We start from the raw sequence: 15,739 nt of genomic DNA, 5'->3' as shown, positions 1-15,739 counted from the left end.
CTTCTTTATCCTCTGTCTGAATTACTCTGGGATTTATTGGAGCTTCACACTAGCCTGTACAAACCAACCAGATCTCACTCCCTATTCAATGTTCCATGTAATTATGGTGTTTGAATAAACTGACCATACAAGTTAAATTATACAGCATGTTACAGAAAATAAATATTTTCTACCAAATAGACATCTCTACCTTTGGTCTCACACAGAAGTTGGAAGTTTTAAAACACAGTCAAACCCAGGGAGGAATCTGGACCCGGCATCATGGGATGGAGAACATCTTCTTGACCAAAAGGGGGATGTGAAAGGAAATGAAATAAGCTTCAGTGGCAGAGAGATTCCAAAAGGAGCTGAGAGGTCACTCTGGTGGGCACTCTTACACACAATTTAGACAACCCTTTTTAGGTTCTAATGAATTGGGGTAGCTGGTGGTGGATACCTGAAACTATCAAACTACAACCCAGAACCCATGAATCTCGAAGACAATTGTATAAAAATGTAGCTTATGAGGGGTGACAGTGTGATTGGGAAAGCCATAAGGACCACACTCCACTTTGTCTAGTGTATGGATGGATGAGTAGAAAAATGGGAGGGGTGGGGAATAAAGGCACCCAGTGTTCTTTTTTGCTTTGGTTGTTCTTTTTCACTTCGGTTTTTATTCTTATTGTTTGTGTGTGTGTGGTAATGAAAACGTCAAAAATTAATTTTGGTGATGAATGCACAGCTATATAATGGTACTGTAAACAACTGAATATGCTTTGTTTTGTATGACTGCATGGTATGTGAATATGTCTCAATAAAAATGAATAAAAAAACAAAACAACAACCAAAAAAACACAGCCAATATCGTCCTTTACCCTTTTGTCTGATTTGCCTTAGTCCTAACCAGATCCTCTTCACTAACATCTTTAATTGAAGTCTGAACTCTTTTTCAGCCTCTTTAACATTTGCTGTAAGAGGCAATACTGACATTCATAGCTGCTGAGCTCTAGCTCTGAGTCTCAGGTGTCACACAGATACCCAAACTTTCAGAGACCACAGAGAGCTCAGCATCTCAGAATCTAGAAATAACCGTTACAACTCAGGAATAGATGTAACAGTTATTACATCCCCCTCTTATAGACATTTAGCTTTGGTATATTGCCTTTGCTACAATTAATGGAAACATATTACAGTGTTACTGTTAACCATAGACTCTAGTTTGCATTGATTGTATTTTTCCCCAATACCATCCCATTCTCAACACCTTGCAAAGTTGACAGTCATTTGTTCTCCCTCATGTAAAAACATTCCTATATTTGTACAGTTAATCACCATCATTGACCACTCTAATTTTTTTAAATTAAATTCAGTTTTATTGAGATACATTTAGCATACCATAAACAATCATCCATGGTGTACAATCAATTGTTCACAGTACCATCATATAGTTATGCATTCATCACCCCAATCTATTTTTTTAATTCAGTTTTATTGAGATATATTCACATACCATATAGTCATCCATGGCATACAATCAGCTGTTCATAGTAACATCATACAGTTGTGCATTCATCACCCCAATCTATTTTTGAACATTCTGCTTACACCAGAAAGAATAAGAATAAAAAATAAAAATAAAAAAGAACACCCAAATCATCCCCCCATCCCACCCTATTTTTCATTTAGTTTTGTCCCCATTTTTCTACTCATCCATCCAAACACTGGATAAAGGGAGTGAGATCCACAGTGTTTTCACAATCACACTGTCACCCCTTGTAAGCTATATTGTTATACAAACATCTTCAAGAGTCAAGGCTATTGTGTTGGAGTTTGACAGTTTCAGGTATATATTTCTAGCTATCCCAGTGTATTAAAACCTAAAAAGTGTTATCTATATAGTGCATAAGAATGTCCACCAGAGTGACCTCTCAACTCCATTTGAAATCTCTCAGCCACTGAAACTATTTTGCTTCATTTCGCATCCCCCTTTTGGTCAAGAAGATGTTCTTGATCCCATGATGTCAGATCCAGATTCATCCCCAGGAGTCATATCCTGTGTTGCCAGGGAGATTTACACCCCTGGGAGTCAGGTCCCACGTAGTGGGGAGGGCAGTGAGTTCATCTGCCGAGATGGCTCAGAGAGAGAGAGAGAGGGGGCCACATCTGAGCAACAAAGAGGCACTCAGGGGGAGACTCTTAGGCACAATTATAAGCAAGTTTAGCCTCTCGTTTGAAGTAATGAGCTTCATAAGGGCAAGTCCCAAGATAGAGAGCCCGGTATAACAACACGTCAGTCCTCAACGTTTGTGAGAATGTCAGCAAACAACCCAGGTAAAGAAGTCAAACACTTCCATGTTTTTCCCCAGGTACTCAGGAGGGCCCTGCATATATATTTTTATTCTCTGCCCCAATTACTTTGGGTTGTGTTGCTATTTCACTCTAACCTATACAAACCTAGCGTGTCTCACTCCCTATTCAAAGTTTCATGTAATTATGGTGTTTGAAAAAACTGACTGTAGAAATTATATTGTTTAGAAAATATAGATCCTGCACCAAATAAACATCTCTTCCCTTGGTCTCACATGGAAATTGGAGTTTTAAAACACAGTCAGTTTCTACCTTTACCGTTTGGCCTGATTTGCCCTAGTCTTAACCAGATCTGCTCCATTCATATCTCTAATCGAAGTCTGGGCTCTTTTTCAGCCTTTTTTTTTTTTTAACTTATAGTTTTTTTAACAGTTGCTGTATGCACTAATACTGACATTCATATATGCCAAGCTCTAGCTCTGAGTCTCAGGTGTCACACAGATACCCAATGGTCCAGAGGCCAATCATGTTATTCACAAAGGGATCAGCATCTCAGAGTTTTGAGAAAGCCATTACAATTCAGGAACAGATTTGACTGCTGTAAGAGCTTACACTCTAGGGACTATTATAATAATCGTTCCCCTGATAGGCTATGCTCTAAGATTCAATTCTGAGTCTACACATTGTAGTTAGTCCATATTGGTGAGGCATGATAGTGTTTGCCTTGGTTTCTGGCGTACTTCACTCAACGTACTGTCTACAGGATCCATTCACCTCATTGCGCGTCTCACAGCTTCACTCCTCATAGTTGCTCGATGTTGCCTTGTATGTGTACACCACAGTTCACAATTCTGTTCTTCAGTCAATATATCCTTAGGCCACCTCCTCCCATTGCAAATTGCGAATACTGCCTCCACAAACGCCAGTGTGCAAGTGTCCATTCGTGTCTCTGCTCTCAGATCTTCCAAGTACATACCCTATAATGAGGTTGCAGGACCTTATGGCCCCCACATACTTAGCTTCTCTTGGAACCACCACAGTGACCTCCAGAAAGGCTACACCATTCTGCCTCCTCAACAGTAAGTAGGTACATCCCTTTCTCCATGTTTTCTCCAGCACTTTTACCCCTATTTATATTTTTTCCTACAATTTTATAGAGATATAGTCACATACCATACAATTATTCACAGTGTACAGTCAGTTGTTCATGGTATCATCCCATAGTTGCACATTTATCACCATAGTCAGCACTTGAACATATAGATTAATAAGAAAAAAAGGTTTTTTTTAGTGAATAATAAAAAGATAATGAAAAGAAAAATAAAATCATACAATTCAATATAATAGTAAAGACAGATAATAACACCACTACCAAGAATCCCATGGCCCTCCCCTGTATCCCCCTCTCATACACATTTAACTTTGGTATATTGCCTTTGTTACATTTAATGGAAGCATATTACAACGTTACTGATGACCATAGACTCCAGTTTGCTTTGATTATGTTTTTTCTCCAATACCATCCCTTTTTCAATACTCTAGATGGTGGACATTCATTTGTTCTCCCACATGTAAGAACATTTTTATATTTGTACATTTAGTAACAGTCATTGGCCACTCCAGTTTTTGCCAAGTTATAGAGTCCCAGTCTTTATCATCTATCTTTCCTTCTGGTGTCATATGTTCCCCTATCCCACCTCTTTCAGCTTTACTCACAGACATCTTTGTTCAGTGTACTTATAATATTGTGCTACCATCACACAGTATTATGCTATCTCTGGATTGATACAATCAATCCTGCTGAACATTCTCTAGTCTTTCAGCATCAAATGCCCGATGTCTGCCCTCTTTCTATCTCCTAATAGCCTGTGTTATCAGCTTTTCATATCTTATTTTTCCTTCTCTCTCCTTTTACCCTTCCTGATAATCTTCATTTCTACACTTTTCTCCAAACCTTTCTCTCCTGTCTTTTCCTATCAGCCTGTAGCACTCCCTTTAGTATTTCTTGTAGTGCTGGTCACTTATTCACAAACTCTCTCAGTGTCTGTTTGTCTGAAAATCTTTCAATCTCTCCTTCATTTTTGCAGGACAGTTTTCCTGGATATAGAATTCTTGGTTGGCAGATTTTCTCCTTCAATATCTTAAATATATCATACCACTGTCTTCTTGCCTCCATGGTTTCTGCAGAGAAATCTGTAAATAGTCTTTATCAAGCCATGCTTGTATGTGATGTATTGCTTTTTCTCTTGCTGCTTTCAGAATTCTCTCTTTGTCTTTGACATTGGACAATCTGATCAGTAACTGTCTTGGAGTAGGTCTATTGGGATCTATTCTGTTTGGGGTGTGCCGTACTTCTTGAATCTGTAATTTTCTGTCTTTCATAAGAGTTGGGAAATTTCAGTGAAGATTTCTTCTATTATTCTCTCTGCCCCTTTTCCCTTCTCTTCTCCTTCTGGGATACCCATAACACTTATATTTTTATGTGTTTCATGTTGTCATTCAGCTCCCTAAGACCCTGCTCGTATTTTTCCATTCTTTTCACCATCTATTCTTTTGTGTGTATGAATCCAAATGTCTTGTCTTCCAGTTCACTGATCCTTTCTTCTGCCTGTTCAAATCTACTGTTGTATCCCTCCATTGTCTTTTTCATCTCCTCTGTTGTGCCCTTCATTCCCGTAAGTTCTGCCATTTGTTTTTTCAAGTTAACAATTCTTCTTGATGGTAATCCAGTGTCTTCTTTATATCTTTCATCTCTTTTTGCCACATCTTCCCTCAGCTCATTGAATTTAGGAGATTTGTTTGAACATCTTTAATTAATTCTTCCCTTAGTTCATTGAATTGATTTAGCATTAGTTGCCTCAACTACTGTATCTCTGTTGAACTATTAGTTTGTTCCTTTGGCTGATCCATATTTTCATGTTTCCTAGTATGGGTTGTTATCTTAAGCTCTCTAGGCATCTGATTTTCTTGATTAGTTTATTATGGAGCTCATTTTCAGTCTTATACCTAGGGGTTTCTTGTTGGTTGGCTTTGTTCTCTGATCTCTGTTGTTCAGTTCAACTTACTCTAGATCTCTAACATAGGTTCTATTTAGTTGATCAGAATTTTTCACCTCTTGTTTTTTCTGTTTCTTGCCCTACCTCTATGTAGCCTTTCTGTGAGAGGGTCTCCTCAGATATGATCGACCCCAGTCAGGTTTTCCCAGTCCAGAGAGGCCCAGGTTTCAGGAGGAGGGTATGGAGTTTTCCTGAGAATGAGACCCTCCTATGAGGCCTTTAGAATTGGTGCTTTTCCTCTCCTGTCCAGCAGGTCGTGCTTGCCAGCCCACAGCTCCCCCACCAGTGTAAGGAGGTGTGGAGCCTTTAGTTCTCCTGGTGACTCTGACCATGTCAGGGGTGTGACTGACTGAAGCTGGAATCCAAATTCCAGCCCCTGGGGCCTGAGTTCCCAGAAGGAGGGCTGCCAGTTGAGCTGGACCTCCCTCCACTCTCCCAATCCTAAGAACTCCAGCTGTGCCCCAGGGGCACTATTCCCTTCTCCCCTCTCCTCTTTGGGGCAACTCCAGCTTAATTCCTTGGTCAGCCTGAGTTACCAATTAAAGACGGGGGCAGAGACCTTCTTCAAAAGTGAATCTGGAATTCAAAGAAGTTCTGGGTGCTCTGTCTCCCCTCAAGACAAGCCCAGACCTTCAACTTGGGCTGTATGATAGAAAATAACCACATATGTTACTTTAAATTTTTGAGCCACATGTTACTTTTAAATAAAAATTAAAAAAAAAAAAAAAGTACATTTTTAAAGCCTTTCCCCAGCCTGGAAGTTTTGTCAGTGACAGAATAGAGTAAAGATGTGCTTTGGATTATTATCTGGATAACTACTCTCCAACAGCTTTAATTCTGCCCTTACTGGGGGCTATTGAAGTGTAAAAATATAAGGAGTCAGTGAGAAGGGACAAAATGTAGGACAAAAAAACAAAACAAAACAAAAGAAACAAGTGTTTTTGGAGCCAGGGAATGGGTGCCTGCTTCTATGCACCTCCCCCCCTTCCTGGAGCCCAGCCCTTCTCTAGCACCCCCTGCTCCAAGCGCTAATTAATTTGTTAATTAATTTTGCAGTTGAGGCTGGGTTGAGCCCCCCTTCTTGCCCTCAGCAGATTGTTGAGTTTTTTTTTTGTTTTTGTTTTTTTTGTTTTCCTTTCAGGAGCCAGCTGCAAGACAGCCCACAGGGTCTGGGGAGGGGTACCTGATTCCTGGTTGGGGAACTTACAAAATTCACTGGGATCTCAGCTTTTCCTCTGATCCCAAACTTGTGTACGATGTGTGACTGGCCACTGGAGACCCCCAAAACATGTTTCATACAGATCCTGGGTAATTACCAGCTGCCCTAGAGGAGAGTCTAAAGTCCATGCCTCACCACTCCGCCATCTTGCCCTGCCACCCTGACCATTCCAGTTTTCACTAAATTATACAGTCCCAGTCTTTATCCTCTATCTTTCCTTCTGGTGTACTATATTCCCCTAGCCTGCCTCTTTCAACAGTACTCACACTCAGCTTTCTTCATTTTACTTACATTATTGTGCTACCACTTTACAGTATTGGGCTGTTTCTGGATATATACAGTCAATCCTGTTGAACATTCTGTAGTCCTTCACATCAAATGCCTGATCTCTACCCTCTTTCTATCTCCTGATAACCTGTGTTCTCAAATTTTACTCTTCAAAATTTGCTCATTAATGTTGGTTCACATTAGTGAGACCATACAATATTTGTCCTTTTGTTTCTGGCTAATGTCGCTCAACATAATGTCCTCAAGATTCATCCACATTGTTATATGCTTCATGACTTTATTCTGTCTTACAGCTTCATAATATTCCATCATGTGTATATACCACAGTTTGTTTATCCACTCATCTGTTGATGGACATTTGGGCTGCTTCCATCTCTTGGCAATCATGAATAATGCTGCAATAAACATCAGTTTACAAATGTCCATTTGTGTCTTAGCTTTCCATTACTCTGAGTATATACCTAGTAAAGGAATTGCTGGGTCATATGAGAATTCTATACTTGGCTTCCTAAGGAACCACCTCACTGCCTTCCAGGGTGTTTGCATCATTCTACATTCCCACCAACAGTGAATAACTGTGCCTCTTTCTCCACATCCTCTCCAGCACTTGTAATTTTCTGTTTTTTGAATACTGGCCATTCTGGTAGGTGTGAGATGATATCTCATTGTGGTTTTGATTTGCATTTCCCTAATAGCCAGTGAAGTTGAGCATCTTTCCATATGTTTTTGAGCCATTTGTATTTCCTCTTCAGAAAAGTGCCCATGTCTTTTGTCCATTTTTAATTGGGTTGTTTGTCTTTCTTTGTTGAGTTGTTGGATCTCTTTATATATTCTGGATATTAAACCCTTATCTGATAAGTGGTTTCCAAATATTGTCTCGCATTATGTAGGCTGCCTTTTTACTTTTCTGGTAAAGTCCTTTGATGTACTAAGGTACTCAATTTTGAGGAGATACTATTATTTTCTTTTTCCCTGCTTGTGCTTTGGGTGTAAGGTCTAGGAAACCATCTCCTATCACAAGATCTTTAAAATATTTCCCTACATTTTCTTCTAAGAGTCTTATGGTCATAGCACTAATGTTTAAGTCTCTGATCCATTTTGAGTTAATTGTGTAAGATGTGAGACAGGAGTTTGGTTTCATTCTTTTGGACATGGATATCCAGTTCTCCAGACACCATTTATTGAAGAGGCTGCTCTGTCCCAGTTGCATTGGCTTGACTGCCTTATCAAAGATCAATTGTCAGTAGATGAGAGGGTCTACTTCTGAACACTCAATTCCATTCCATTGGTCAGTATATATATCTTTATGCCAGTACCATGCTGTTTTGACTACTGTAGCTTTGTAGTATGCTTCCAGTTCAGGTAGTGTGAGACTTTCCACTTCCTTCCTCTTTCTCAAGATATTTTTGGCTATTTGGGGCACTCTGCCCTTGCAAATAAATTTGGTTATTGGTTTTTATATTTCTGCAGAGTAAGTCATTGGGATTTTAATTGGTATTGCGTTGAATCTATAAATCAATTTAGGTAGAATTGACATCTTAACTATATTTAGTCTTCCAATCCATGAACATGGTATGTCCTTTCATTTATTTAGGTCCTCTGTGATTTCTTTTAGCAATATCTTGTAGTTTTCTGGGTATAGATCTTTTGTGTTCTTGGTTAAATTTATTCCTAAATATTTGATCCTTTTGGTTGCTATTGTAAATGAAAATTTTTCCTTGATTTTCTCCTCGGATTGCTCCTTACTAGTGTATGGAAACACTATTGATTTTTGTATGTTGATCTTGTACCCTGCCACTTTCCTGTATTCATTTATTATTTCTAGTAGCCTTGCTGTATATTTTTCAGGATTTCCTACATGTAGGATCGTGTCATCTGCAAACAGTGAAAGTTTTACTTCTTCCTGTCCAATTTTGATGCCTTATATTTTTCTTGCCTAATTGTTCTAGGTAGAACTTCTAGCACAATGTTGAATAACATATATTATTTATTTTGACGCTCAAATTGTTCAAGTTTTGGCTGTTGTGGTTTGGGTGGTCCTTTGTGTGCATGTGTTCCTGTGCCATTTTTTTAGATTGTGGCCAAATACACATAACAAAATCACCATTTTCAAGAGTGCAATTCAGTGGCATCGAGTACATTCACAGCGCTGTGCAACCATCACCACTGTCTACTTCTAGAACTTTCTATCACCCTTGGAGGTTCTTTCAGGTTGGCTTGTGTCTTTGGCACAGCCCCATCCTTTTGTTACTTTTTTCCTTTTTGGTAGTACATGAGGCTCCAGGCTGTCTTGTATTTTTCCTGCCTCTGCTCTAGAAGCAGTTTTTCCGAGGGGCTCTGGGTCCTCTTATTGGTGAGTGGTATTCAGAAGCCACGGCTTCTAGTCCTCTTAGTGGACGAAGCCAGGAAACGTGCATGTACACCAGCCCAGGTAAACACACGTATGTATTTCTGTACACACACACACACACACACACACACACACACACACACACACAGCTACACGAGTTCATCCTGGGTTCTGTTTGAATCCAGAACTGCCGAGTCCATTCCAGCCTTCTCTCCAGCGTGCCTGGGATGTTCCTGTCCCGGTGGGCACCCTGCCTCCTGCCCTCCACCATCCTCTCGCTGTGCTCTGCCCTAGAGCTCCTGGAAGCAGCGTCAGGTTTATGTGCAGGTTTATGTGCGGCTCCTTCTGTCTTCGGCCCTACAGTTTCCAGTCAGGTCTTTCCCCCTTCCAGGGCCTCCCACTTTTAACAGAGACAAGTCATGCGGAGGAGTGCGCCTGGAATTTAAGCACTAGGCAGGGACTTCAATTTAACCAGACAAACTGCTGCCCGATTCCGGGAAGAAGTAACGTCCATGCCCGCGGTATGCCCTGCACCCCCGGCCTGTGTAGATGGGCGTGTGGACTTCTTAGCCCCCGTTTGCACTCGCGGCCGGTGAGGCATCTTTGGGAAATGCAGGTTCTCTGGGGGTTGGGGGGCCACAAAGGCCCAAGGCTGGACTTGGTCCCCGGCATCCGGATTCCAACCCTGACCCCGTCCAGGCCCGCTTCCCGCCCGGCGGGCCCTACCTCCCCGAGGCGCGCGCGCGGGCTCCGTGCGTCGGGCGGGACACGTGGCGAGGCTCCCGCGCACCAGGCGGGCGGGGGGCGCAGGCGCGGGGCGCAGGCGCGCGGGATCCGCCAGGTTCGGTTCCGGGGCGCGGGGGCGTCGGTTCGGGATGCGGCAGTTGCGCTGGCAGGTGGCGGCCGCGGCGGCCGTGAGCCTCGCGCTGGCGCTGGAGGCGCTGCCCGCGGCGCTGCGCTGGCTGCGGGGCGGGCGGCGGCGGCGGCGCGAGGTGCTCTTCTTCCCGTCGCAGGTGACCTGCACCGAGGCGCTGCTGCAGGCTCCGGGCGCGGCGGCGGGGCCCGCGGGCTGCCTGTGCAGCCTGCCCCACGGCGAGAGCTCGCTGAGCCGCCTGCTGCGCGCCCTCCTGGACGCCCGCGCCAGCCTCGAGCTCTGCCTCTTCGCCTTCTCCAGCCCGCAGCTGGGCCGCGCCGTGCAGCTGCTGCACCAGCGCGGGGTGCGCGTCCGGGTCATCACCGACTGCGACTACATGGCGCTCAACGGCTCGCAGATCGGCCTGCTGCGCAAGGCGGGTGAGCCCGGGAACCTGGGGGAGCAGCTGGGGCCGGCCGGGGCCGTTTGGCACCGCAGAACACCGCAGACGGGGGCACGAGGAGCCCCGCGAAGGGGGTTCACGCCCTGCCCGGCCGCGAGCCCGGGGCGCCGGCAGCACGGTGTGCTCCCGACCGCGGAGGAGGGTCTGGTCGCGGCTCCCCGAGGCCGGCCTGGCGCCCCTCCCCGGCCGGAGGCCCAGGGACTTCCCGCCGCCTCCGACGCCGGGCTCGGCTGGGGACGCCCCGGGGAACGCGGGGCCCGGGCTGTGCGTTTCTGTGACCGCCGGGGGCTTGGCGCGCCCGGGCTCCGGAAACCCTGGGCCAAGTTTAAAACAAACCTACAGGCCCCCGCTTGGCACGCTGTCCCCGCGGCAGGTCAGCCGAGGTCGGCCGGAACGTGCGGGTGAGCGGCGGGCAGCCTCGGGGCGGCGAGGGGAAGCCGGGACGGTGACGGCTCTGAAGACGTTCGGGATCGAGACCCTCGGTGTTCCCGTGCGCCCGCGTCTCTCCCGGCTCCCCGCTGCCCGCTGCCGGCCGCGGACCCGCCCTGCCCGGGGCTTCCTGTCGTTGGCGCCGCGCGGAGGCTGGAACTCGCGAGCTCTCCCGCGGGACCCGTCGGTTCTGGCGGCCACGGCGAGCGACCCCGTGTTGAGCCGCATTCGCCGCGCGGTCGGGCCCGGGAGGCAGAGCTGCGGGTCCCGGGTGGGAGTTGGGAACAGTGTAAATACGGATGATCTGAAGCCCAAGTGCCGAGGCCGTTTCCTTGGAGGTTTCCCGGCAGCCGGCAGACTCCGAGCCCGTTGGTCCCTGGTCGGGAGAGGCGGCTGCGTCCCGGCCTGGGCCGCTGGTTCCCTTTGGCCGGCAGCGTATCGGGAGCCGGTGGATCGCGGGCGCCCCGCGGGCCTTGAGGTCGTCGCCGTCTGTGTGCCGCTCGCTCGGCAGAAGTGGCTCCCGGGGCCCCGCAGAGGACGGGCGAAGGGCAGCGGGCGCAGCCGCCAGCTGAGGGGTCTGGGGGGTCCTCACGCGGGGCCGGGCGCGGGGACTGGAGGTGGGTGTTGGCGGCGGAGCTGGGGGCGGGCGGAGGGTCCCGGGGGGAGGAGGGGAAGCCTCGCGCTCGGGGCGCGGCCGCGGGGTCACGTGCGGCTCGGCCAGACCCTCGGGCCAAGAGCGAGTCGCTTTGCAGGTCAGGGCTCGGGTCGGGTCGGGGTCAGGGGTCAGAGTTGGGGTCGGTGTCAGGGGTCAGAGTTAGGGTCGGGGCTCGGGCTGGGGTCAGAGGTAAGAGTTGGGGTCGGGGCCCGGGCCAGGGTCGGGGTCAGAGTTGGGGTTGGGCGGGGTCAGAGGTCAGAGTTAGGGTCGGGGCTCGGGCCGGGGTCAGGGTCAGGGATCAGAGTTGGGGTCGGGGCTCGGGCCGGGTCAGGGGTCAGAGTTGGGGTCGGGGCTCGGGCCGGGGCCGGGGTCAGGGGTCAGAGTTGGGGTCGGGGCTCGGGCCGGGGTCGGGGTCAGGGGTCAGAGTTGGGGTCGGGGCTCGGGCCGGGGCCGGGGTCAGGGGTCAGAGTTGGGGTCGGGGCTCGGGCCGGGGTCGGGGTCAGAGTTGGGGTCGGGGCTCGGGCCGGGGTCGGGGTCAGGGGTCAGAGTTGGGGTCGGGGCTCGGGCCGGGGTCAGGGGTCAGAGTTAGGGTCGGGGCTCGGGCCGGGGTCAGGGGTCAGAGTTGGGGTCGGCCCCGGCCCGGCCCCGCTGAGCCCCCCGCCCCGCAGGCATCCAGGTGCGGCACGACCAGGACCTGGGCTACATGCACCACAAGTTCGCCGTCGTGGACCGGAGGCTGCTGGTCACCGGCTCGCTCAACTGGACCACGCAGGCCATCCAGAACAACCGCGAGAACGTGCTGCTCATGGAGGACGAGGAGCTCGTGCGGCTCTTCCTGGAGGAGTTCGAGCGCATCTGGGAGGAGTTCAACCCCAGGAAGTACACCTTCTTCCCGCGCAGGGAGTCGCCGCCGAGGGCCGCGGCCAGCGCGTGTCCAGGGCCGCAGGGGCGAGGCCGGCTGTGAGGACGGGACGGGCACCCGCCTGGCGCCCGGGGCCGCTGGGGCCTGCGCCGGTTCAGGAGCTTCACGCTGGGAAAGCAAATCACTTAAGCCAGATTTCTGTTTGTTAAGATACTAAGTTGAACTAAAGAAAGTTTGGGGTTAAAAAGGAAAATTCCTGTCACCTAAGGTCAGCTGTTTTGGATTGAGCCCCTTTTTTTCTTTTCATCAAAAATAAAAATAAATTTAGTTACGTTTGGTCACCGGTGCTGTCGGGGTCAGAATCTGAGGGTTTTACTTCCACCTGCTGCCTCTTCGGGGTTGGAAAGAATGAGATGCCCTTTCCTGGTTCCAGAAGCTCGTGCTTGACTGACTGTCCAGCTCAGCCCTTCTGGGGGACCCTGAAAAGTCCTCCCTGTTCCCTCTTCCCGTCAAGCAGGGCTGAACCCTTTGAGGAAAGGCCTTGGCAGCTCACCTGCGTCCACGCGATGCCCGTGGCCTGCTCGGGAGGGTCACGAAGAGCCAGAAGCTGCTTCCCTGGCTCTGCCTTGGGCTTCTGCTTTCTAACATTCTCCATTCGAGGTGACTCTGTCGTGTGTTTAGAAGTGACCTTAACTTTCCACACTTGTGGACCTGACTAATTCTCATTTTTGGCTCAGTGTGATCAACCATGAGTTACTTGACCATTTTGGATTTGAGAAGAGGAAACAGTTTCAGGTTTTGGTACCTCCCCTATTTCTCTCCCATCTCGGGTTTGCTCAGCCCAGAGGTGCCACCAAGCCTGGCACTCCCCACCTGTCTCCAGAAGTGCCCCGTTGGTGTTTGCATTCACAGGCAGTTAGAACAGGTGTCTCCGTACCGGTGTGAAACGTCCCCAGTTACTTTCTTCGCTGGGTCTGTGCCCTGTACAGCTCAAGTGACACCTGGAGCCATCGTTTCAGTGCCGTGTCATTTTCTGCAGGTTGCAGGCTCTGAGGAAGGGCCCTCCGGCTGCCTGGCCTGGCTGCGGGTGTCTCCAGCCCCCAGGTCACACCAGCGTTGCCGCTGCAGGGGCGTTCAGCATTGTGTTTTTTGCTTTTTAAGTTATCTCTGGTTTATAGGCAAGAAAACTTGATGTTAATGTTTTTTATCTGATTGCAGCTGTACAGTATGATATACAGTATTATGTTATATAATGTAAGGCCACAAGAAATATTCTGTGTTAATTCTCCCGAGTCTGCGTGCTCTGGCAGCTGATGTTCTGAAAAGAAAACGGGAGGAGCTGCAGGCTGTGTCCTGTGGATGATGGAACCTGGTCTTACTCGAATAAACGTTCTTGTTCTGGATGGTTATGCTGCATGTCTTTCCCTTAACGTGTTGCTAAGTCATTCAAAGAGGGGCTACCATCTAGTAAATAAAACTTTTTTGGTGTGGGCGGTACACAGCTACCTAACCCCCCGGTCAGTCTCGGAGAGGAACACGACCTGGTTTTTTAAGGGGTCACTCAATACCTCCTTCGTTAAAGTGTTTTCCAGAATGCCCAGGCCCATTGGGTGCTGTCAGGCCCACAGAGCAGGGCAGTGCGTCTCGGCCATCCCCCACGTGCCAGGCAACAGTGCGGGCCTTCCAGAAGGCAGGGGGCACCCACACGGCCGGCCTGGGCCCCTGGGGAGCAGCACCCACGTGGGGATTTTGTAGCTGAGCTAGAAAAGTGAGGTCCGGTGTTTTCATCCTCTGAGCCGCAGCAGGAGGCTGAGTCTAGCACACATTGCAGAGGTAACCACGGGGGAGGCAGGGGCCACGCGGCGCTGCAGCTGCCCCAGAGCTGGGGCCTGTCCTCTGCCCCGTCATCCCTGTGGCCGTGACACCAGGGGATGAGGGGAGGCTGTGAGCAGGGGGCCGGAGAGCGCTTGGGCAGTGTGTGTGTGTGTGTGTACACGCACGTGTGAACGCCCATCATTTGAAACTTCCCTCTTTGCCGACAGGATTCTGCCAAGCCTCCCTCTTGAGAAACTTAAAAGAGCCAAGGCCCCAAGTCAGCTTGGCGGTTACCTCACTAGCGGAGAGGCTGGATGTACCCCCGTGCTGCCCCCGCCACCCCGATACAGGCTCCCACGGTCGGCTCCGAGGTTTGGGTTCCAGGAGGTCAGTTCAACCGCAGGGGCAGGTGTTGTACAGTATCGTAAACCTGTGCAACACTCGTGACTGTACAGCCCTACGCCGGCACACAGCTACTGTCGGTTCTACTGAACTGGCATTTAAAGCAGCCAATTAATTAAAAAGAAGTAATAGCTTTAGTGAGATTCACACATCATAAAATTCACCCTTTTGAAGTATACAGTTCACTGGCTCATAGTGTGTTCAGTGTTGTGGATCCTCCACTTCAAGTTCCAGAGTCTCTTCATCACCCCAGAGGAGACCCATCCCCGTCGGAGGTCCCGCCCTGTCCCCCGCACGCACACGTCCATGGTCCGTCTCGGTGGATTTGCCTGCTGGGACATTTCACATTCGTGGGCCTCGTGTGTCTGGCTCGCTTCGCCTGGCATGTTTAAAAGGCTCGTCTGTGTTGCAGCAGGTTCCAGAACGCCACTCCTTCCTCAGCGGCATCGTGTCCTGTGGTGTGGCTGTGCCACGCGCACTCATCTGTGGGTGTCTGGGTCGTGTCCAGCTTTTGGCAGTTGTGCGTGATGCTGAGAGGAACATGTGTGTACGGGTTTTTGTGTGGACATGTTTCAGTTCTTTTGGCTATTTGAGGAGCAGCCAGACTGATTTCCACAGCAAAGCAGCCACGCCATTTTATGCTTGCGTCGGCAGCAAATGAGGGTTTTGATTTCTCCATGTCCTCGCTGAACTCGTCATCGGGAGGTTTTGATTCTAGCCACCCTGGTGGTGGGACGTGGGTCTCCCTGTGGCTCGTGTTTGTGCTTCCCCGACGGCTAATGGTGTTGAGTGTCTCTCCACGTGTTGGCCATTTGTGTGTCTCTGAAGAAACACCTATTCAAACCCTTTGCCCGGTTTTAAGTTGGATTGTCTTTTAGTTGAGTTGTAAGAAAGAGTTCTTTGTATATTCTGGATAAAAACGCCTGTTGCTTGCCCGTGTGCACTGGCTAGGGCGTGCAGAACCAGTGGCGAGTGGACAGCCTTGTTCCCGATCTTAGGGGGGAACGTTCAGTGGGTTTTTCACAGATGCCCTCGCCAAGCTGAGGAAGTTCCTGTTTGTT

The 15,739-nt window shown here is 48.9% G+C and overlaps 1 protein-coding gene across 1 annotated transcript; it reads left to right on the top strand.

Moving 5' to 3' along the window:
• The first annotated feature begins 10,046 nt into the window (after positions 1-10,046).
• Positions 10,047-13,864, top strand: PLD6 (phospholipase D family member 6). Its single transcript, XM_037808607.1, has 2 exons — positions 10,047-10,492; positions 12,268-13,864. Exons 1-2 carry the CDS (start codon positions 10,075-10,077, stop codon positions 12,561-12,563), a joined length of 714 nt encoding a protein of 237 aa, XP_037664535.1. The 5' UTR covers positions 10,047-10,074; the 3' UTR covers positions 12,564-13,864.
• Positions 13,865-15,739: the final 1,875 nt, after the last annotated feature.

This window comes from Choloepus didactylus, chromosome 18 (assembly GCF_015220235.1).
Source record: "Choloepus didactylus isolate mChoDid1 chromosome 18, mChoDid1.pri, whole genome shotgun sequence".
Lineage (NCBI taxonomy): Eukaryota > Metazoa > Chordata > Mammalia > Pilosa > Megalonychidae > Choloepus > Choloepus didactylus.
The sequence above is the reverse complement of the archived record's forward strand: the minus strand, read 5'-3'. Positions and strand labels throughout refer to the sequence as shown.